At 33.6% G+C, this 23,651-nt stretch overlaps 5 protein-coding genes and 1 non-coding gene across 9 annotated transcripts in view; 3 read left to right on the top strand and 3 right to left on the bottom strand.

The window, feature by feature from the left end:
• Window positions 1–44: 44 nt before the first annotated feature.
• Window positions 45–1,904, bottom strand: LOC116338239 (acid-sensing ion channel 5-like). The gene is made up of 8 exons (XM_031763368.1): window positions 1,897–1,904; window positions 1,640–1,837; window positions 1,443–1,572; window positions 1,121–1,363; window positions 874–1,028; window positions 604–785; window positions 244–423; window positions 45–178 (listed from the first exon to the last, which is right to left on the bottom strand). Exons 1-8 carry the CDS (start codon window positions 1,902–1,904, stop codon window positions 45–47), a joined length of 1,230 nt encoding a protein of 409 aa, XP_031619228.1.
• Window positions 1,905–2,209: 305 nt separating this feature from the next.
• Window positions 2,210–2,951, bottom strand: LOC116338062 (histidine-rich glycoprotein-like). Its single transcript, XM_031763113.1, has 2 exons — window positions 2,815–2,951; window positions 2,210–2,648 (listed from the first exon to the last, which is right to left on the bottom strand). Exons 1-2 carry the CDS (start codon window positions 2,891–2,893, stop codon window positions 2,338–2,340), a joined length of 390 nt encoding a protein of 129 aa, XP_031618973.1. The 5' UTR covers window positions 2,894–2,951; the 3' UTR covers window positions 2,210–2,337.
• A 1,081-nt stretch (window positions 2,952–4,032) lies between these two features.
• LOC116338032 lies at window positions 4,033–5,770 on the bottom strand. The gene is made up of 2 exons (XM_031763067.1): window positions 5,374–5,770; window positions 4,033–4,898 (listed from the first exon to the last, which is right to left on the bottom strand). The coding sequence occupies exons 1-2, from the start codon at window positions 5,500–5,502 to the stop codon at window positions 4,554–4,556; spliced, it is 474 nt and encodes a 157-aa protein (XP_031618927.1). The 5' UTR covers window positions 5,503–5,770; the 3' UTR covers window positions 4,033–4,553.
• A 548-nt stretch (window positions 5,771–6,318) lies between these two features.
• On the top strand, window positions 6,319–7,987 carry LOC116338075 (lysosomal thioesterase PPT2 homolog). Its single transcript, XM_031763132.1, has 7 exons — window positions 6,319–6,555; window positions 6,630–6,657; window positions 6,719–6,759; window positions 6,852–7,101; window positions 7,165–7,420; window positions 7,504–7,521; window positions 7,604–7,987. The coding sequence occupies exons 1-7, from the start codon at window positions 6,487–6,489 to the stop codon at window positions 7,803–7,805; spliced, it is 864 nt and encodes a 287-aa protein (XP_031618992.1). The 5' UTR covers window positions 6,319–6,486; the 3' UTR covers window positions 7,806–7,987.
• A 259-nt stretch (window positions 7,988–8,246) lies between these two features.
• Window positions 8,247–23,651, top strand: part of LOC116337970 — a 62,633-nt gene continuing 47,228 nt past the window's right edge. For 3 of the 4 annotated variants that reach the window (XM_031762974.1, XM_031762975.1, XM_031762970.1), the window contains exon 1: window positions 8,256–8,631. The gene's annotated coding sequence lies outside the window, so the exon portion shown is untranslated. Of the gene's footprint in view, window positions 8,632–23,651 lie in introns of all 4 variants that reach the window. The other variant, XR_004200837.1, reaches the window with a different exon arrangement.
• LOC116338350 lies at window positions 23,139–23,331 on the top strand. Its single transcript, XR_004200869.1, has one exon. It is a non-coding gene; the product is annotated as a U12 minor spliceosomal RNA (small nuclear RNA).

Below are 23,651 nucleotides of genomic sequence, written 5' to 3'. Positions count from 1 at the left end.
TAAAAAATGTTTTTTTTTTCTAAATAACTGAGTATCGAACAAGTTTAGTCGAAACCAGCATATCCCATTAAGAGTGTGTGACGCTGTATAGTACGGCGTATGCAAGCAAAATATATTATTTCAACCAGTGTTATAATGCTCACTCCCAGGAAAAGGGAATTTGTAGCACCAATTCCAGCTGAAATAGAATGGAAAGTTACCCACAAAAAACGTGATCAAAATCGAACAAAATCTCTTGCTCACCAATGACATCTGCAATACTATGCAAAGCATGTCGCACTAATCGCATCTTTGGTTTATTCAGTTCGACGCGCAATTTATTTTCCTGCAGCCAGTTTAATGAATTTTTTTCTTGAATGCTGAACTTTATATTGAAGCATGTGCGATAGCATTCACATGTATTTATTGCTTCATCAATGTCATCTGTACAAAAATAACAGCAATTCACATTTTTTACATTTCAATTTTTTTGGAATTAATTTCTTGAATTTGTTCAATATATGTGTGTCTAGTTGCTACTACATAAAAAAATAGTTGAACATTCTTAGAATATCTCAATTCAAAATTGTTAAATTAATTTCATGTAAAAAAACATTAAATTACCCTTGTGAAATTCAACGCAGAGTAGTTTTTTAATGTTGCAGTATTTTTCATGTGGTAATTTTTTATAAAAAAATGGAACACAACCACATTTTTCAACGATGGCATTAATTTTACACTCCAATTTGCATAAGTCATAAGTATAGAAAAGTGGAAAGCGAACTAAATCCGATTCGTCAGAATATCTAACGAATATAAATACATTTTTACTTCGATAATAAATAAAAAAAGATTGGTTTTAAAATTATTATTATTTTGAATACAAATGATCACCTGCATTTTCGATGCCATATGTACATTGTCCGCACATTTTTTGCTGCCACAACGCTGATAGCCGATAGAGAAAATGATTTATACTGTGATGCTGATCCACTTATTTCTCGCTTTTTTAACAATTGCGGTAAGTCGAAGGGACCATGGAAATGGATCTTTAACATGTTATTTTAATTCGAATATAAAAAAGATGAAAAAGCATAAAAAATCAATATTTTCTCAAAAAACGAAAAATTCATATGCATACATTGCTATCGTCCAGGTCATTCAGTACGATGTGTGGATTGGCATCAAAATAGTTGACTTCATAAAGTGCTTTTTTTGCTGGCAAATGATCGTTGATAAGAAAATCCGTGGCAAAAATTTGTGAAATTTCGGAATTGAATTGATCACAAATACCAAGCTCTGTATAAGCCCGTTGTAATTTTAATGTTGAAAGAGAGTCGATAAGAATATCATAATCATGTTTTTTAGTAAGCTCATCGATCACCTAAATTGAACCCATCGTTGAGTTAATTCAAATTATATATGAGTTTTCTTATCAAGTGAAAAGTTTTTTTTTTACGTACGCGCGTGTAGGGCAACGACTCATAATCACCAAATTTTGACAGAGTGTGCAAGTTAAACATTGTCAAATTCACCAAAACCCGAAGAAATTCTTCAAATTTTCTTTTATTTTGAGGTGCCAAATTCATCTCGCTGAAAATCAATTTCATCATTCATATCGTTCGAAAATGCAAAATAATTGTTCATATATAATTTCTACCTCAAATATAATTTCAAGGCCGTTTCGTTAATCTTTTCTTGTCCACATAATGTAAAACTTGGAAAGGTTGTATTCCATTCATAGTAATCACGTTCAAGAAACGTCACAAGCGGACGCTCAAAAAATCGTTGCAGAAAAATTGTATTAATATAAACAGCACTTGTGCAAGCACTGATTATAATCATACTCCACAACAAACTAAAAACAAATTTTCTCAATTTTGATATGAAAATAGTGAGTTTTGTCATCTAACTTACCGTGTCATCGTATCTATTTTGATTCGCAAATGCAATGAACCATGCAACGAACTTATAGCTGCGAAAAAGACCGTAAATTTAAAAATATAGTTTGAAATTAATTGAATTAGTTTTTTGAGACGGTTCATTTCTAGAAAATTCACTATTTTCACCCAAACAAAATATTCCGCTCACACTTGAAATTGAAGTGAGTGTTTATCGATTCAAATTTGCCCTTTTATAGATAGTAGCAACAAAAAGAAATGATTTATAAAGAGAAGCATTTGTGTAAATAATAATAAAAAAAATAATTATAGAATAAAGCAAAACAAAGTTATTGATAAATTTTCTTTATTCATGTATTTCTCAAATAAATCACATTGTTCCTTTGTTCAAAGAAGAAATCAATCATTCAAGTGATGTTATAGATTATTTGACAAATTGTAATTATCCACGAAGGTTTTAATGATGATGTTTGCCGTGGTCGTGTGCATCGTGGTTATGTTTAGCGTGGTCATGGCCGTGTTTACAATCTCCATGTTCTTCTTGATGATGATGATCCTTATGTTGTGCATGCCATTCATCACAAGTTTTATTACATTCTTCCTCGGTTTCAAAGTGATTGTCATTTTTGTGTTCAGGGCAGCCATCGAATGAGAATTCTTCACATTTTCCGCTAGCATGATTATGATACCATTTTTTTATATCAGCTAAACAACCCACTTTATTATCGTTCAACTTGTATAATGGCTGAGCACATGGATGGGAATCATCTATTCAATATAATACAATTAAATTAATGTTTTTTACTTGTATTTTTTGCTAATTAATATTTTTCTTTCGTTTATAATTTCCCTTTCTGAATTTATTTAAACTTTAAATTTCAATTGTCAAAAAAAAAATCATTAGTCTTTATCAACAAAACCGTTAAAAACTTACCATCATGATGTTCGTGCTGAGCGTACGATTGAGCCAAAATAGTGGCAATCAATAGTCCGATGGTTAGAATGAATTTCATGTTTACGACTTAATATTCCAGTTGTTCACTGAGCGAAAGTGATCAAATAACTGAAAGCAGACGGTCACTTGTTTATGCTATATATTCAGGAAATAAGTGATTACGTTGATGTTTTTTTTTTTGTGTGTAAGAGACGATTGACTTATTTATATGATTGTGAATGCTAAAATGTTTTCAGTCAGCAAATCAACTAGACTGTATCATAAAACAGCATAGATGCGATAAGAAATCCCAAACTCATTTTAATCAAATTAAAAATCATAATTAAGCCGAATGACAAGGAATTTTCTTTTTTTTTTTGAAAGAGAAATTGCGTCCGTTAAAACTGATTTATGAAATGGAAAATACTTTTGAATTTTAGCAGACACATTGAAGATTGTCATACATGTCGGTTTATATGTTTTTCGAGATAATGGTTAATTTAAACCAAAACAATTTACACGCGAAGTTGTCTACTGCTCGCGTAACTGATTGTTAAAAGTCAAAGCATTGTATCATTTACCCGATTCTCTTGTTTATGCCATTTAAAATTGATACGTTCAATTTTGAACAAAGCAAATGTAATCAATATCAAATGGAGCGTTCATTATCCGTAGCAAAAAACAGTCAACAAACTAACCGATTGAAATGGCAAGTTATCAACAGCAAAGTTAAAAGTTCACATCGACCAATGCAATGTTTAGTGATTTCATAATAACATGTAGTTGATGAAGTTTGTTGTGTATTTAGGACATTTAAATATAACACACACAAAAAAAATAGAACCTAGATTGTTTGTTCTTTTCAAAATGAAAATTTATTTATATAGATAAAATGTTATCTGTTTTTTTTTTTATAATAAAAATATATTTTCCTTACACAAAAAGGTTGATCTTTGTTTTCTCTAAGCGATAAACGAGAGAAAAAGAAACTGCCATTCAATTTTTACATCTAATAAAAAAAGGAAGATATCATGTTTGTGGTTATCAAACAGTATAGCAAACAAAATCGTCTCAAATTAATACTGGCTACATTTCAAATGAATTGGCATCGAAAACCGGTGAAACAAATACACATTGATTTATCGGATATATTCATTTCGAAATTCTGAGCTATTTTTATTGAGTCGATTTTGCTATTGCAAAATTAAAAAAAAATTCTTAAAATCAAAGATTGCAAATATATTTCATTTCAAATTGCAGGAATGAATTCATACTATTCACATATCTTGTCAAAATACACGATTTTTGCGTTTACAAATGAACGAAAAAAAAAATACTGAGAAAAAATGGTCTAAACTGGGCCTGTTTCGAAATGAATATTTAAAAAAATAATAATAATACTATTGTTATCCTTCACACACATTTACATATAATAATCAGCTAATTTCAATGTTATATCTATCAAAGTATACACGTATATCAATGAATGAAATTGCCACAAATAGAATTTGCTCGATGTGTACTATGTCACGTGAATCGTGTGATTTAGTATTAGAATTGATGAATTAATGACTTATGGCTTATGGCTATGCTTCGGTTTCTATTTTTTTGTTGTTGTTGTTTTTTTTCTTCAAATTAGACTGCCTCTAAAATCTATTCCATTCTATAAATGATTCATCGATTTTTGTTTGTATTTTGTTTCACTGACTCGATTGGTATATTTGTTTTGTTCATTCGATTCATTGATCAGGTACGACATCTTTATCGGCGGTGAGGTCGCTGGATTTTTCGAGATCTTGTTTTTCCACTTCGTACATTGCACGCTGAATCTTGTTTTTTAATTCGAGCTGAAGGTGTGGAGGCAGATTTTTTAATACCGTATGCAAATAGCTCATAAATTGCCAAAGTTCATCTCGAGCTGGTTCATTTGTGCTGAGATAGTTGAGTGCCGTTGCAATTACGGCGTCCGGATCAAAGTGTTTTCGTTTGCGTGACGGTGAATCGGTTGATGCATAGCTTGATACCGATGAATTTGTGGCTTCATCATCATCATTATCCTCTTCGGTTGATTGGAGCTCTTGAGCCTACATGCAACAAGAATAAAAACAAAAAGTATAACAATTTCAATACGATGATTCATGTTTACTTCATAATTTCTTCTTCTTCTTCTTCTTTTTCATTTTGTGCCTTTGAAGAAATCATGAACACTTGTGCACAACGACGGAAAAAGAAAACAACAAGAGAGAAAATCATTGCAAGTAAACAAGTCCCGACGACCTGAACATAAAAGACACACACCGATTCGAATACATTGAACAAGAAGTTCAAGAAGAAGAAAAAAAAATCAATACAAAATACACAGTAATGGTCGTTCTTGGTATTTTACATTGCATTGTATGACCTCACGGCGCGTTTATTTGTACACTCTTTATACACACGTATATTTTGTTGTTGATTTTTTTTTGTCTTCTTCTATGTCCCTCTTGGCTTATTTCTCTCTTCTTCGTCTTCATGTTTAAATCGTGTTTATTGTTCATTCACTATTGCTGCTGCATCTACCTTATTCTCAAAAAGTGATTCTTCTGCATCGTCAACGTCGGATGCACTTGAATTCGACGTAGCTGTGGTCGCCGTTTTTGCATTGATTGTAATTTCATCTTCTTTCAAATACGGCATTTTTGCACTCATGAAATTCTTTTTCCACTACAAATTTAATTTAGTTTTTTTTTTTCTTCAAAAATGTGCACAAGCCCACAATTTCACAATTGCTCTTTAACTACACAATTATTATTATATATTCCAAATAGTTGATATTTTAATTTTGTTCAGGTTTTCTTTAGGCGTTCACTTATTTACTTTTCGGAACTCCGACCGACACACTAATGAAAAGGTAATTCCAAATAATGCGTACGAACAACTTTAACCATACTGTGTGATGCACTAGTGTGAAGAGAAAAAAAATTATGCCATGAATTTTTCACTGCGGTGTGCATGTATTGGTGCGTATGGATGAAGACGATATTCCATAGAATGTAATGTAAACTATAGGCCAAGAGTGCAATACACACATACACAACAATACTGTTTACAGACATCGTTCGCAGCCTTTTTGATTGACACACACAAAAAAAACGCTACACATGCGCATCTTTAACGCGTCCATTCCAATGCGTTTACAGTGACGTCTATTCATATTTACATTTTAAATTCAACATTGCATGAAATCATTGATCTATTTGGTTTTAAATCGATTTGAATTCGATTTCTAAAAGAATATTTTTTAAATCAATTCAAAATTTAGTTCAATAACATCACAACCGGTATATCTGTACCATATTCGTGTAGAGGCAAATATTTTTTTGACATTTGACTTCCAGTTATGAGCATGATATAGACGAATCCATTGGAAAGTTGTATGGAATGTACCATATATGCGTTAGCATATGTGTATGTAATAGTGTTATCTTTGTATGCGTTGTACGTCAAAATATTCACATCAAAATAAACAACAGATCATTTTGTCATGTACGTATGGCACGATTGTATCAAGTTAACTTGAACTCTCATTTGCATTGATAAAACGCAAAAAAGGAGGAACTTTGAATTGAAATAATTTCAGTTAACAGTGATATTTGTAAATACGGAGAATAAAGACTAAGACTGCCATTTAAAATGTTACGATTTTTGCTATTTACCATACTTATTACATACGAAAACAATGCAGTTGAAGCATACAAACCAGTAAGATTGACAAACAAAGAACATTTTACAATTATGACGTTTTAACTTTTCAAAACAATTCACAACATTCACAGGTGGTTTTGATGCATGGAATTATGACAGGTTAGTCGAGTCGATTTTTTTTATGCGTTTTCAAATATTCCAATTATATGGATTTTTATAGGTGCACCCAGTATGAATTTGATTCAACAGGAAATCAAAAAAGTAAGTCAATCGTTCAAGGAAATGGATTTGATAATATAAAAGTGATATAACAGAACATAACTGAATAAATGATTTAAAATAATGAAATCTAGGCTCATCCAGGAACGATCGTTTATAATACGGATCGATTTTCGGGTTGGTCGAGTCTGGAAAATGCCTGGCATCAAGTCGAAGAGCTTGGAAATGATTTGATCGAGATTTGTCAGAGACATCCCGAAGGTGTACATTTATTAGGCTACTCACAAGGTGGACTTTTGGCACGTGCCATTTTAGAAGTGTTTGGAGAGCATAATGTTAAGAATTTTATTTCATTGAGCTCACCACAGGCTGGCCAATTCGGAAGTAAGTTTTTTTTTTACTTTGAAATTGAAGAAAATGCTGAATGAATGTCGTTTATTTTCACAGCGGCATTTTTACATTTGATATTCCCGGATTTGGCGGCCAAAACGGCTTATAATTTATTCTATTCTTATGCTGGGCAACATACATCCGTCGGAAATTATTGGAATGATCCGCATCAACAGGCACTTTACTATAATTTTAGTTCGTTCTTGCCTTATATTAATAACGAAATAAAATCATATAATTCGTCGCTATTTCGAGAGAACCTTTTGAAAGTTGAGCAATTGGTTTTAATTGGTGGTCCAGATGATGGTGTTATGTAAGTTTCTTCATCTGTTCTTATGGAATTTCATTCATGTTATTTATTCGCTAATAATTTTGAACTTTATGATTCAATTTCAGAACACCTTGGCAATCCAGGTAAGGATATTTTCGAACCAAAAAAAATCTTTAAAAAAATTTCATTTTTGTAGTCTAAACACCCAAATGTCTTGAATTTTAGTCATTTCGGCTACTTCAGCGAAGATGGACATGAAGTGATACCATTTTACCGGAGAAAAATCTACACAAATGACGATATCGGTCTGAAGACATTATTCAAGGAGGGTCGATTGAGAGTGCTAACCTATCCGAATATTCATCACTTTGCTTGGCACATGAATGTATCTGTAATCAGAGAATCAATACTGCCCCATTTGGATTAAATTTTTCTGCTCGTCAAATTGAATAATTGCTCTCTGTGGAAAGAAAAAACAATTAAATAACATAATGCCAAAAGAATTGTAATTTATGAGGAGAAATGAGTTTAGACTGTGAAGATAATGACGACTGTTGATTAGAGTTGTTTTTGTTACCAAAAGATTCCAAATATTTTTTTTTATATCAAGATCTGGAGATGTATAAAAAAAAGCTTAATGAAATGACCTTTCAAAAATCAATGTTTTTCTTTTTTCTTGCACAACGGACCTATTTGAGTTGAGAAAGGCCTATGACAATTGGCCATGTTTGTTATTTAGATATGTATCGTACACATACAAGTGGCGACCTCTTCGTACTTGTCAAATCGATGGATAGCACAAAAAAGCGTTTCGCCTGAGTACAAGCAGTATCAACATATAACGAAACACAGTCTTCAGTTGTCTTACAACGTTCGATTCGAACGTGTTGTGCATGTTATCATTCGATCATTTTTTTGTTCTGTTATACTTCTGTTAACTTGTTTATTCTTAAAATTCGATTTAATTTTTTGTGTTGAAACTTGTGTAAAAAGTATTGAAACTCTTTGACCATAAAAGATAACAATTGACTTGGATTTTATGTTAAAAATGTGGCAAAAAGTACTTCGAGCATTAAGATAATATAAAGCTAAATGTGTAAAACTTAATGGGAAAAAAAGCTAGACGACACGAGTGTACAGGAGACCATAATTAAATCAATGTTGTCGTGTTATTTTTTTTGCTGTGCAAAAAATAGTGAATTGAAAATTATATGAAGCTCAAAAAGTGAGACACACAAACCAAAATAAGAAAGGTAAAAAACAAATCTGTGTTATTTTTTGAAGCAAAAGAATGGCAATAAAAAATAGTCGGTGATTCGAAAGGAATAAATCGAATACAGAGATTAGCGATAGGTGAAGAGAAAAGTTGTGAGAGATTGCAGAAAAAAAAGAGTTGAGAAATGCGAGTGCGAACAATGATAAAAAATAAATAATAATCACAAAAAAATTACTTCTCTTATTTATGCTGGATACGTGGTCACGTCCAGTGTAATTTCGAACTTGGTTTGAAACGAGAAAATCTTGTTCGACTTGGTACACAGGAATTGTAATCAATTCGATGCGATATCGTATGTCGAACATTCGCAATATCAAAACAAAAAATCACATACACACCTTAAGAAACCCGACGCAACAATCGATCCAATAGACGGTCCATGCTTTGGCTTTCGATCTCTTTTTGCAACAGTTAGAAAACCAGTTGAGCGATAAACGCGCAAAAAATGTCATGCTGTTAAAGAGAAAAAGTTTGTGTTATTTTTTCATCTTCCTCCGTGAGCATTTTGAATTGGGTGATCAAGTGCTAGTGCCATTGCTACTGGTACTGATGCTGCTGCTGCTGCTGCTGGCTGTGGTCAGTGCATTTCTTTTATTGGTGGCTGTTGCCAAACCATCATAACTACACCTCGCCACTTACCTGATTCTTTTTTCGTTTTGTTGTTATTTATTGCAAAATAACAGCCAAAATGCATACTCGACATGTTTTTATTTGCACACCAAATACGGTGTTTCTTCTGCGAAAATGTAATTTTGCACATTGCAACAACCTATACCAAATGAGTAACACGAAAAAAGACTTCCAAGAATCCCGACACCATCATAAAAAGCAAGTGCAACACTTTATTTTCAGCCTCAACTGATGATATAGACTCTCTTTGCTGGTGCTCTTTTTATGTGTTTCTTCCTCTCTCTCCGACCCTCTCTCTCACACTGCGTGTGTCTTCTCTTCCTAATGGTGAAGGATGTTTTTTTGTACGCTGCCTTGAACTAAAAGATAGTCTAGCATAACGCATATTATTGCTCTGTGTATCTAATTCAAACGGAGAATCCAAATAAATCCATACACACTTATTGACAATGGAGTAATATTCTCTTTACCTGTGTTGTGCCTTTTTCAGTCTGCCTTTGAATAAAATAATAAATATACAGTATAAAGAGGCCGCTTTGTTACGTATCTATGAATGTAACATTCATTTTCGTTTCAGCAACCAATGCAACTTCCATTAAAGGGAACCCATACACACATGAGAGGTATTATTAACATGAAAAAACAAAGGAACAATTTTAAAATGAGGGCTGAATTTTTGTGAGTGAGTTGCGTTTATGTGCCGCCATAACAACATACACAAATAGGTTACCGTCATTTGTTTATATTTACATGCAATATCAAATATTGTCTAGGCACCGACATGAGTCTTCCATTTTATTGAAAATCCACCGATGCATATGAAATTTAAAAAAATGTTCTGTGGCTCCAGCAAATCACTAGGCGACAGTTATGTTTTTTTTGTCATCATTTTTAATTGTGCATACACGCACGCACCTATACAAATCAGTCTTTAAATTATGCCACGACACTCAACTAGCAAACAAACTCAATTGTTTATCTTTTTTATGACTTTCGAGTGGTTGGTTTATCTGGCTATGGCGTTTGCCATGTCTATTTTCTATTCGAAATTCATTGTTTACATTATTACGAATATTATTCATCAGATTTTCATGTTAAAAATTTCATTAGAATGGAGTTGAAAGAGTGAAAAAAGAGAATGAAACGCACCAATGATGAGGAGCCAATTTTTACAAACGAGCTCAATTTACAGTCGAAACAACCAAATTCATTGCTATGATATTGTTTTACCTGAAGGGAGCATGTGTATAACCGCACGGTAAATGTTATGCTTGTGTGTAAGAGATGCGATTGTGCGTGTATGCGTGCGTATACTTCGTTGACCGTATTCGACACAGTCGTTCGCGTAAATGTCTGTATTTGCTATGTGAACCTTAATCACACGTAGTACGCTGAAAATTATAAGCGAAAAAAAGAAGAAATAAAACCAAACGAATGAGACATAAGAAAATAAACGACACAGTAGAATCGAGAACAACAACAAAAAATATATAAACCGCCGAACGCTGAATAAAATATAACACAGTGAGATGGATATTTACTTTTTTGTTTAATTCTTTCTCTTTCTGTTCTTTCGCTCTGTACGTAAAACATGAACATGGTAATCAACAATCGAATACAAAATACGTCATTTATACTTCATTTTAGTTGGAAAGATGTGTACGTGTATGAGTACACAGCACGTTTCATTGGTGGCGATTGCGGTTGTGGTCGTCTCATGAAACCGAGACTCTTTTTGACAATCAAACGTCTGTTTCGACCCTTTGTTCTCTTTTCGACTCGAAACAATCTTCTTTTTTTTAATTAACTCCGTGAGCACATATGATATATTGACATGAAAGTGGCTTCTTTATTTTGAAAAGTTACCAAATCGGTTAAGCCGATCCGTTCCTACTTTAAGCAAAGAAAAAATATATAAAGTTTTTTTCTTTTGAATTGTTTTTCAATTATAAAAAATATTTTGTGTTCGTTACTTGATAAAATGGTTCATATTTCATTGCAATAAATACGCATGCGATAAAAAAATAGAACTCAAACACAAACATAATGGCAAACTTTGCAAATTATGCTAATTTTTCGTCAAGTTGCTCATACAGCGGCCTGTGGCAAAGTTTCATTTTTCAATTCAACCGAAAGACGGAAATTAGCTATTAGTACTTGACTTGACAGTTCTTCAAACATAAAAAATATGAAGGATGGGTATTCGGAGCACACGAATCCAGTCGCTACGGTCGTGGTTTGTTCAGAGATTTTATTGATTTTTCCCTTCTCCCGCCCGATGAATGTGTAATGACGATAATTTTTAAATGAATCTGAAATAATGTCAAAAAGCATTAAGATAATGCAGATGATACATGAGACACTGCGCAAAAACAACATTTTTACAAGATGAATCGTTAATGTTTGTATATTTTCGGTGCTGCCAACAAAACATTATGAAACGACAGATATTTCAGTAATTTCTTGGCACCGAAACAAGAACTCGAATTGTTCACCATCATGTATATACGATACACAATGAGATACCGAAAGAAAATAATCCATCAAAGTGCAGACACAATAAATTTCACATAAGGAACAGTGCACGCCGTGCAATGTGCAGTTCATTTGATATGGTTTGTGCACGATTTAAATTGTACCGTATTAAATTAAGTTGTTGATTGTTCGTTCGAATTTTAGCGAGAGAGAGAGAGAGAGAGAGAGAGAGAGAGAGAGAGAGAGAGAGAGAGAAGAAAGAGTAGGTAAAAAACGGCACGAAAAAATTGAAGCATTTGCATTTTGTAAGTTGTTGTTTCGTTTTATTGCGCGTGCATAGTAGGTAAATAACGAAAACATACGTCGATGGCAAACGGTGTATATAAGTTTTTTTTTTATTCATTATTTTTTTATGGTTTATTTTGGGTTAATGAATTCGTGACAATGACAAAAACCACCCGTTTCGGTAGGTATTTTTCACACTGTGTGCCGGTTCGGTTTTTATGTAATGCACATTTCGATCGCCGTCAAATTTCAAAATGAGGCGATAAATTTCATTAAATAAAGCACAAATGCAGCCAAATTACCCATTGTAGTGTGAAGATTAAATGCGATGTATATATTTTAAGTGGTTTCATGAACCTGTGCAACTGTAACTGTGAACCGCAACGCTGAATAGCAGTGAGTAAATAAAAAAAGAAGATGATGATGCCATGCAAATCTTCCGTAATTCGAGTTGTGATAACATCGAATTGTTGTTTTCTTCACGAAATACTCTTCATTTGATTTCAAAAGATTGAATTACGGTTACAAAACTAAATGGCGATAAAAATTGGAAAGAGAGACTTTCGTGTGAATTACTTTATAATCCGTATCTTGATTAAAAACGTGACAAATAGTTCGTGCTTTCATTCATTCCATTTTGAATTGAATAATGATTCTTGACATCAAGAACATTGCTTTGCGTCATTGATTGAAAAAAAAATTAGATTTCCTCTTTTTTCTTCTCTTAGGCCATTGAAACTGTTGACGCCTCAATAATGGTCAAGCGCGTATTGAGGAAAATCGTGTGGCCACTTTGAATGATCCAAAGAATATTTAAAATCAGTTCATTGCCCCTTTTCGATTCGAACAGTTCCGATACTTGATTTTTTTCGGCGATTTTTTTTTTCGCTTCTCGCTTCTTTCTTTTGCCGTCATTTTCCTGCTTCAAAAGTGATTTACAATGAAATCGTTCGCATTCATGCTGAGAACCAAATGCGGCAAATGAATGTGCAAAAAAAGGCCAAAGAGAAAATGAAACTAGAGAGACCATAAAAAATGTGCGCAATTAGACAAGAAATCGGCGCAGTCCAACGAAAAATCAGAAGTAGGAAAATTCACGAAATTATATAATGAATCAGTCAGCCACACAGAGCCAAATGATTGATACTCCCTTTTCATTTACATTTTGGCGATGTTTCGTTTGGTCGAATATGGAATTCGCGGTGTGCAAAATTCGTCAGTTTTTCGTTTGTTGTGAATGTGTGGGTAAGCGATTTTTCAGTTCTTCTCGCTTCCGAGTCACATCATCTCATTGAGTCGGTTGCGTTTTGGTCCGTTAGCCACATCATCGCGCACAGAATCACTTTGCTTGACTGCAACTAACAAAACATAATCGGTGTCGAAAAACAACTCTTTTTTTCTATTTATCTCTGTGGTTTGTGTAATATGTGCATTTCGTGCACACTACCATTTGAACACACGGATAAAATGCAGTTGATGTTGAAAGCGAATCGTTTACTTTTACTTCCGCACCGAAAACCATAACCATTTTGACTTGAAGATTACAGATGTTTGCGCTACTTTTGTTGAGCATTTTTTTTACCTTTTTCACATCGTTATTTCCTCGTTGCGCGAAGTAAAATACTGGCGAATAAAAGAATAAATTCGCACAATTTTATCATTAAATGTTTTAGGGGCCGACGGACGGTTCATGCATATGGAAAAGACTAATTATAGTTGGCCAAACAACAATAAAAAGAAAACACGTTCGGCCTGCACATTTGTCGGAATTTAAGATAAATGGCCAAATAATTCACAGAAGAAGAAAATTATACTCAGATGATATAATCAAGCCAATTCCGCAATGTGCAATGCCAGTTGCCGACATTATGACTATTATTATTTTATGCTTGAAATGATAGTGCAAGTGTTTGTTACTGTCGCGAAAATTAAAAGCCACCACCCATATAAAGGCTGTAAGCAAAAACATGAGGCATACTAATTTTGAAATTATAGCTCAAGAGCATGTACATTGTACATGCGTTCAGTCACAAAGCGTTAAAGTTTTGTATATGACACAGCCCAATGTTTGAATATTAAAATAAAGTTTATGACTATGGTTGCACGTGAATCGCACTGATAATTTTTGTCTCATCCATAAAATTGGCTCCTATTTCGAAATTTTGTTCTATTCTCAACGTTTCTCCGGATAAACATGTCGAAGCATACAAACATTGCATATTACGCTGTAGAATAAATTCACTTCTAAATATAGTTAGTATTTATGGTGTTGTTTTTGCATGCGACGTGCTCATCGAGTCATAATAACTGCAAGCAAACTGTTGAAACTAAAGTAAACAAAGAACGAACGACAAATCCGTTAAAAAATATGAGAAAAAGTGGATATAATATATGTGTATATTTTTGGAACCAATTACAAATGAATGTTAAATTGATTTGGAGACTTTAAAATACAATGGATGATAAAACATGTTCTACCTGCTTCGTGTGAATTTTGTTTTGAATTTTTGAAAGTGGAATGTTTTTCGGTGTTGCCAAAGCATTTCGAGCATTTTTACTTGAAATTCAATTTCCAAGACTTTTGAATTGTACTTCTGAGAAATACGGAAGGGTTCTCATTGGAACAAAGTAATTAAAACTTGAAATAATTCAAACGATTTAAACTTAAATGTTCCGAAAATTACGTTCGGGTCATTGAATGTATGCGGTTAACATAATTGAGATTCCTTTTTACAATTTAATTGCTACCGCCGGCAATTTCGCGACTTGGAATTTATTTTCGAGAATCCGAATAATATCAATTAATTCTCATTTTGTTTGGCATAGAGAAATATTATTATTATTATTATTATAAATAAATGAACGCAGAAACATGATAAATTTAAATACGGCGATGAATCGCCGATGATAACCAGACATTATAATGAGATATTTTCAGCCAGATGAATCAGCTCAGCCAGATATCGTCAGGAGCTGAAATGGAATGAAAACAATAAAATTGATTGTTATAGTGATTGTAGCAATATAAGTTTAATTATAGCCATAACAATCACTTCTATTGTTTTCACTAAATTTCAGCTCCTGACGATATCTGGCTGGGCTGAATCATCTGGCTGAAAATATCTCATTATAATGTCTGATGATAACCTTTGAATGAATATGATATTGTATATCAACTGTATTATCACGTCATACAGAATTGAACGAAATTTTGTTTGTAATTACACAACAATATCTCTTGCATTTTTGTTAGCTAACATTTTTGTCCGGTGATATGTGAGTACAGCAAAGATCTTTTCATCATCGTATCAAACAATAGCGGCTTTTGTTACTTGAGCAAATTGAGTTGGTTGTCGTTGTTTGTTCGTTCTCACTCCGGTGATCGTCGACGTCATTGTATTAACGTCAAAATCATTACAGCATATCTACATGAGCTACCTTCTGTAGCTGACAGACAAATTCCAACTCTAACCAATCTCAAGAACCATCGCTCCGCACTGTAATCGTTCACTGTACTCATATCTCGTGTTTCCATTCTTTTCACGAACAAATATAATAAAGCAATAAGTTGAACAAAAAATAAGCCAAATATTTGTATATGAAAATATTTTTTTTATTGCACATCATATGTACATCAGCATTAATGTTGGTAATAAAAAAAAATCGAATGGAAAAAAATGGGGAAAAGAAGGTGAGAGCGATTAGGAGCTGTACAAAGGTGAAAATCTAAATAATTACGATGCGACTGATATCCGACAGTATATGATTTGTTGATTGTGGCATGTTTAGCAAATGATGAGAATGCACCATTTCCATGCATCGTGTTACATATGAAAAATATGAAAATAATTTCTTTTTTTATTCTATTCAAATGAAGTGAATGGCGGAAAATAACAATGGCAGCATCCAATAAAGAAAAAATGAAAACTATACATATACTCGCAAGCAAACACATACCAAATACAACACACACACACACAAAACATCCAACCTGAAATTACAATGGCAAAAAAACTAAGACAATTTACATTTCATATATTTAATATTTAAGCTACCGCTACACGATGCAGATGATGAAGGTGCACTTGCAAACATGAACTACATAAATATAGGATGGCTGTGTGCGATGCAGTTAGATTGTTTCTTTCTCTCTCTTCTTTCTTCATTTGATGATGAATTTTCCATTAATGTATTTGGATTTTTTTCATCGAAAAAAAAAGCAGAAACAAGCAAATAAAAGAATTTCCATTACGTCTTGTGTTCATTTTGCCTTGAAGTGAGTAATTGTTTAGCGTTCAGCTGAAAATCGTAATGATTATTCAATTTTACCATTTTAATAAGGCGAACAAGAGAGCGGCGAAGAAAGAGAGAAAGATCCAACAAAAAACAACAATTACGTCTACCACACGTATTCAGTTTCTCACAGACTCTTTCTAATTGTGCAAAATATATTCGATGAATGTAGTACTTTTCACGTTTCTCTCTACTCGAGTTCATTTTTTTCTTCAGTCTTGAGATATTGATTCACTACATCCTAAATGCAGTCTATGTATTTCAGATAGATATCCATCCGAGATATTTTAGAATATCTGGATATTCAACGCAACTGCACAGCGCCAGAGCTGTGTGCGTCGCAAATAGAATCTACGGTATGTCGCGACGTATATGTGTATCAAGTGCCGCACGTACACAGTCACACTGTGTCTGTATTTTACGTGTAGCGACATACCGTAGATTCTACGTGCGACACACACAGCTCTGGCTCTGTGCAGCTGCGTTAAATATCCAGATATTCTAAAATATCTCGGATGGATATCTATCTGAAATACATAGACTGCCTAAATGATTGGCTTCTCAGTCGTTTCTCTATTCTGTCTGTCGACGTGCGGCCACGTTTTCAACCAAAAGAACAACAACAACGAAAAACTTATAAATCCCCATTCAATTAGTGTATTTACTTTGTGCGACAATTGTTGTGGACATTTCCACACCAGGTAATGTGAGAATCTTTATTGAGTTAGCGAACGACGACAAAATTTCAACCAGATGTCGTCTGCAAACGTGATCTGTTTTCAAACGATAAACACACAATTAATTTTGAATCAATTATGTCGAGGAAGTGTCTGTCGCAATGAAAACACCTAACAACTGGCTTAAATCAGATCGATCGATATTCGTTTCGGGTCACAAACGGTTGTCTAAGCAGATTCTAATTGACAAATAAACGGCAGATTGACTTCGATATCTATTCAACACTTCCGTTTGCAATAAAATAGACACTGCATAGCACAAATGCACATGCAACATGATTGATCGAACCGACAACATACAACCATGCAACAAGAAATAAGTTCATGGTTTGAAGTCGTAAAGTGAAACGTAGTAAATTTTTTTTATCTAGCTGAAAGATTACAATGAAACCAACAAAATGACAGCGTTTAGCAACACCACTTTTATCGCCTTATCATTCAAAGTTATCGCTTAGTTTGATCACCTCCATAGATAATAAAAAGTCAGTAGCTTTTTTGTGACATTACAATCGGACGGGTGATTTTAATTTCGTACCAAACATTGTGTGTGACGTACATTGTCGGCTATATCAAATAATCCACACTATGTGCGCGCAACTGTGCGAATTCATTTGTCAAAATCTAATCTCATATGGGTTTGCCTAATTACTTACACTGCAATTCGTTTCACACTTATACGACTTCCTGGTTTGCGAATTAATTACGTGAAACAAAGAATGCAGTGTCAAGTAATTTATATTAAAATCAAATCGTCAAAAAACCGTTTTTCAACCACAAACGAGCCATTTTCACACAGAAAATGTGAGTTCACACACGAAAAAAAAAACGCCGAAGAAATTTCAAATGCAAATAATATAGAAGAGCATAGTCGACGATGTAGTTTGCATTGTTTGAACCGCGTTTAGTCTGTGAAAGTCACAGATAAAAACGTGATTAACATATTCCATGTGGTTGTTTTTTTCTTCTGTGTAAAACTCATCCGAGTCGACAGCAAAATTGATTACAGGAAAATCTTTTTTTCTCTTTTGAGATTTATGCGCCCGATCGGATTTTTTTTTCTACTTCTTCTTTTGGTTTGGCTACATTTGTGTATTTTTTGTGGGCGCTGCACAATCTAATTCAAATTAAACATGTTTCCCCTCTGGTTCTTTACGGCATATAACAAAGAATTTCATTAACCGTTCACTGACCGTATAGAAATCTATGAACAAATGGGGAAAATGTCGAAGGTTTCGTCGAACCAATTTTATTGCGTGCATCGATTTAGTTCATTTTAAGAAGTGAAGAGTTCGTTTACATTGATTGAAAGGTGTGCCGCATGGCTTCCTCTACCGGTTAAATGAGCCGAGCTACTCGTCGAAAACGCAATTAAAAAAAATGTACAAACAAATTTAGAACTCCATTAGCGATACAAGAATGACGAGTATGCGAGAAACAATTTTCTGAATATTAAGTATATAACATGACTCATTTGATGATCGATTCTGAAAATCAACCAGAACGAAAAAAAGCGTCGTTTACATTATTGAGCAGATTGCTGTCGTTTCTTTCTTTTGTCTTTTCTAATTATAAAGCAATTTTGCAAAAGCGGGTCGGATCGAATATAGTTGTTTCATTTAATTCAAAATGACGCGCTCGGTACCCATATCGAATGCTATAAATGCGACTTCTCGACTCTAACTTTGTTCTATTTGTGAATGGTAATTTGATACATTTGTTTCGGTGCTCTGCACCCAAATACACACCTTATACCACGGCCCATACAATGTTTTGTATTTGGCGTTGACAGTCTATCAACTACCGACAGTCGACACACAATAAGAACAACAACAAAAACAACACACACAAAATTACTTACCTTTTAACATTCGTGTAATTACATTTCGCAGAATGTGTGCCATTGTGATTGGCTGTAGAATTTTTGGCAGTTTGAAAATAGTTTGTTTTTTTAGAGAAACTATTTACTTGAATTATTATTCACAATTCACACACACGCTTGTGACACACATCCAACAGAGTTGCGTTCATTTTGGTCTTTACCATTTCATCTTTGGAACAAAGAAAAATAAACGGAACACATGTAATGAGTGAATGCGTTGGACCGAATTCGAGTGAATTACCTAAATAAGTGAAAACAGTTGCCAAAATTAAGCATTTTTTGGCGAGAAACAGAATGAAAGAAATGGAGAGAAGAGATGAAAAGACTTGTTTCATCCGCAATATGACAAGTTTCGATGACTTTTCAAGTGTACTTCTTTTCTCCGCCCCACCCGCACACTTAAATTGAAGTTTAATTGCTTTTTTTCTGACACTGAAACCGCACTGTAATTATTTCTATGTGCTTTGGGCAATTTTAATTAACAAACAATTATCGGCCTATAAACATACAAACGATCGACAATCTAGTAATTCCACTTTGCCGGTATAAATATCGAGTTAAAATGAACAATATGTTTTCGCATACATCCATAAATATGAGCTTGTAAAACGACACTAGAAAAACCCTGACATCATCATTAATGTGTTTTTTTTTTTTTTCAAAAGAAAACGCATGAAATTTCACGGTTAATCACAAGGTAAAGAACAACGGATATTTGCAATTGTTTTTTATTGTTATCAAAGAACCGAATGTCGGATGTCAATGTGCGATTATTATTCATTTTGATTCTTCAAAGTCCCAGAATCTTGATATGGACTCTGTCGTTGTAAAATATACACAAATAAAAGTAAAGAACAAAATTAAAAAAGAGTCGATCGTGTTCAGCATTCGAAAAAGAATTATGCGTTGAAATACGGTGATTCAAATTTTTTTTCTGAGAACACTCAAATATTTCTAGGCGGAAATCGTATTTATTCAACTCTCACTAAATTCCAAAATGGTATAAAATGTTGCCGCTTGATCAGATGTCATCAACTTTTGGTTTTTTTCTTCATTTTTCGCTCGCTTCTATTTTTGCATTAATTTTTACTTTTGTTGAAAACCGAGAGCCACTTTCGTTATTCATCACTGATTCTCAGATGAAAATAAATGAGCCATGTTCGATTCATAGGTCTTGATTCAGTACGGCGTATATATATTGTTCATATGAACTGCTTGTGTTCTTTTCGTTTTCTTCAATGTTTTGCAGATGTTTTCATCTTTTTATTCTCTAGCAAGCAATTGACAACTGAAAAGAATGCGCGAGCGGTTTTTGTTGTGGTTGCATTGCTGTGGCATAACAATTTGTCGTTATTTTCGAATTGTTCTTTGTTCTCTATGCATATGCATATCGCCTCTCACTTTCCGCATTTGGTTCAATTCGATTAATCAGCCGATTGCACGCTACTACCGTTTTTATTCAAAATGTTTAGCGCTCAGACAACAATACACTGAACATTTCCCCCCGAAAATCACACAACATATTCCATTTTATTGATCCGAATGAGTGACCGAAATGCATTCATCTTACTTAATTTATTTTGATTTTGTTCATTTTCCTTTGTTCGATATTCTAAAAAAAAAAACGTAAACATATCATATTTGGATCAAGCCAATCAAAATGGAAAATTGGTATTTCGAATTAGGTTCTCTCTACCGAAGAAATAAAATGCATTTAAACAATAACCACAAATAACAGACAACACACACAAACACATACAGAAATTGTGAAACGAATGCCAGCAGCGGCAATAGAAAATGATGGCTTAGTTTATTGACTCACAACTCAAAACACGGAGTGAATCCACTTTGAATTCGAATCGAATCGAATTGCATTTGTAATAAACTCGTCAGTTTTCACGAAAGAAAACAATCAAGCAAACAATTGAGTGTATCGCTGCCGCTGTGCGATCGGGAGAGAGAGAGAGAAGGAGAGCAAGAGAAAAGGCAACCAAACAGCTACTGAATATCAAATCGTATCATGTCTTAAGTTTCAAATAACATTTGATATTGACAAGCCGATGGAAACTTTGGTTTCGCTGGAAAACTGGTTTTCGTGATTCATTCGTTTGTATCGATTGAACGCGTTTTAATGTCGTTGTCAATAAATAAGTATATGCGCACCGTTGATGTGTTTTAAGCTTGCCCGATTTAGTTTGGTGTCAAAGTTTGATACATACATTGAGTGTGTGCTCACGCGCTCTTTCACAAATTGAAGTGTGTAATGTTCTAATTTAGATCGGGTCTATGACAGATTATCAATCACCATTGAATATTTTGAAGTCAGTTTGATTTGCCGTAGGCACCGCAAGGCCAGAACTATTTACAGAATAATATCTGAACTCGTGTCTTTTTTTTATCGTTCAAATACAAAATTATCTTAAAATGTGCGGAATAAGGTTAGAATAAGCCAGAGATTGATGTTAAGAACCTATAAACGTGGAAATCGTGTTTTATAGTTTTGATGATAAATTTCAGATATATCAAAAGTAGAGTATCGCGTCGTCAAAAAGGCCTCACACGAAAGGAAAGGTGTTGAAAAAAATGACTAATAATATGGTGCAAAGAAAAAAAACAACTTTTTTCATTGACAGCTTGATTGCGAGTGAAACTGATTCAAGTGTTATGCATTTTGTTAAATGATAACCATGCGTTAAATAGAATTCAAATATTTAGACTGAGCTCTTTGAACAGCTGTAAGAGCTTGTACAATGAAATTCGTACAACCTGAAAATCGTTGCTGTTGTTAAAAGCCGCCGTAAACCACATAGATAACCCAATTGAGTGATTAAAACATCACGGACGCCTTAATTTAACATCACTTTTAAAAAATGCATTTAGCAGGCAATGCAGTTACTTTATTTTATCATAAAGGGCATTCGAATTAACACCTTTCCCTCGTTTGAATAATTTTGTGTGAGAAAATACAAGCAAAAAAATAGAAACGTCTAAAGTGAGTATATGCTTTTCAGTGCGGCAAATGTGTGTGTGTAAATTAAGTGGATTTCACCGGTGTGTATATTGTGAATCAATTTACAACCATTTAATATATCTGTTACACGAAACTGAAAACTGAGAATTGCAAAAGCGCCATTTATAATAGTTATTTATGCGACGATGACGACGACGCAAAGCCAGCGGCACTGTGCAAAGCCATTTTCATTTTTTTTTCTCGAATCATTTAACGATGGAACGCTATGTCTCCTCGTGCAATTCGGAAAAATAGAGACATGCCTCATGTAACGACACACAATATCATCATTTGTAATTTAAATGATAATATGTTTGACACGATCGACAGTAAAAAACGTTCATATTTCCGATCCGTTGTTGTTGTCGTTGTTTTTCTGTATTCTTTCACTCTTTCTCCATGCCAAAGTTGGCAATTTTTATGAATTTTATTTCGCTCTTTCATACTTGGCACGATATACTCTCACTCACAGACAAACACACGAACACTTGTTCACAAGAACGACAAAACTTAATGCAAGTTTATGTTCTTCGTTCGCTTCATGTTTGTGACTGGTTTTCTTTTTCTTTTCATTTATTTTCGGCATTGTCACACAACAGCAAATGGAGTGCTGTTGTTCCAATGAAAATCAATCCAAGCGACAAAAATGACATATGGAAAATCAATATGAAAAAAACAAAACTAGGAACAGCCAAGTGGTAACTCTGCTATTTTCTACACACGTTTCTCACGACCAGAAAGGCACATTCTGCAGTTGACATCAATTATTTATCGCTATCAGTTACATCGAATATTTTGCCTCGTTTTCTGCCTAAACCTCGTAAACTCTTTTATATTCATATAAAGAATGCTCGTTCATATTCAATTGTTATACAATGTTCGGTGAAAAGTTTTTTTTTGAAAAAGTGTCCGGAATATTTTCAAACTCAAATTCACATTGTTGACATTGTATATATTTTATTCAATAGATAGATTAGGTCAGTTTTCAAAATATATATTAAGAACAATGATACAGCAATAACAGCATGGCATAAATGTGTTTTATTATAACATTTTATCCAATTCATGTACTTCGTAATACGTGTGCGATTTTTTGAGTCTGTGCTATTTATAATTCACTGTTGCAACGTATGCGTAAATAATACAAGAGTAATGTTGTAGTGCAAAACAGATTCGTGCCTTAAACTAATGAGTAAGGAAAATAATTGAGGTTTGGTGATGCTTACCTCGGCTTGCCATATTGCAATCATTGCAACGGCGTAAGCTTTTGCAATGAGCTAAGCATATATTTTTGCAAGGGTAAAGGTCGTCCAATTGAGGTACGCTCGCCTACTTTGCGAGAAATCTCTTGTGACAGCGATCTGCCCAACAAATGCTATTTTACACCGTTCATAAATAAAAAAAATCACAAATAAACTGTATTATCAATTTTTGAAGCCCATCAACTGTTTATACCACCCAGGCTTACGGCAAAAGCAGTTAAAAGATCAATTTTCATGCGATTATCAAGACTTTGCTATGATTTCAATTGTAAGGCGAGTGTCATTCGAAATTTGACGCAGTTTTAATTAGATTACGTCTGTTGTTTGTCTCTTTACAACGAAGCAAATATGACACATTTCGATTGGTTTTAAGTGTGTAGCATTTTTCTATGGCATTTTGTGTAATATTCATTAAGTTTTATCGAT

This window comes from Contarinia nasturtii, unplaced genomic scaffold (assembly GCF_009176525.2).
Source record: "Contarinia nasturtii isolate CC-2019 unplaced genomic scaffold, AAFC_CNas_1.1 Cnas_scaffold_350, whole genome shotgun sequence".
Taxonomy (NCBI): Eukaryota; Metazoa; Arthropoda; class Insecta; order Diptera; family Cecidomyiidae; genus Contarinia; species Contarinia nasturtii.
Note: the sequence above shows the minus strand (reverse complement) of the source record. Positions and strands in the feature narration are given on the sequence as shown.

Excerpts from the sequence above, each read along its gene's own strand:
- LOC116338062 (XM_031763113.1), bottom strand. The coding sequence starts at position 2,893 with ATGAAATTCATTCTAACCATCGGACTATTGATTGCCACTATTTTGGCT. Across the intron at positions 2,649-2,814 it reads TCAGCACGAACATCATGATG|ATGATTCCCATCCATGTGCT; the intron begins GTAAGTTTTTAA and ends TATATTGAATAG.
- LOC116338239 (XM_031763368.1), bottom strand. Across the intron at positions 1,364-1,442 it reads AGTCGTTGCCCTACACGCGC|GTGATCGATGAGCTTACTAA; the intron begins GTACGTAAAAAA and ends GGTTCAATTTAG. Across the intron at positions 1,029-1,120 it reads ATGACCTGGACGATAGCAAT|ATCCATTTCCATGGTCCCTT; the intron begins GTATGCATATGA and ends AACATGTTAAAG.
- LOC116338075 (XM_031763132.1), top strand. The coding sequence starts at position 6,487 with ATGTTACGATTTTTGCTATTTACCATACTTATTACATACGAAAACAAT. Across the intron at positions 6,556-6,629 it reads CAGTTGAAGCATACAAACCA|GTGGTTTTGATGCATGGAAT; the intron begins GTAAGATTGACA and ends CAACATTCACAG. Across the intron at positions 6,760-6,851 it reads TTCAACAGGAAATCAAAAAA|GCTCATCCAGGAACGATCGT; the intron begins GTAAGTCAATCG and ends AATGAAATCTAG.
- LOC116338032 (XM_031763067.1), bottom strand. The coding sequence starts at position 5,502 with ATGAGTGCAAAAATGCCGTATTTGAAAGAAGATGAAATTACAATCAAT. Across the intron at positions 4,899-5,373 it reads AATCACTTTTTGAGAATAAG|GCTCAAGAGCTCCAATCAAC; the intron begins GTAGATGCAGCA and ends TGTTGCATGTAG.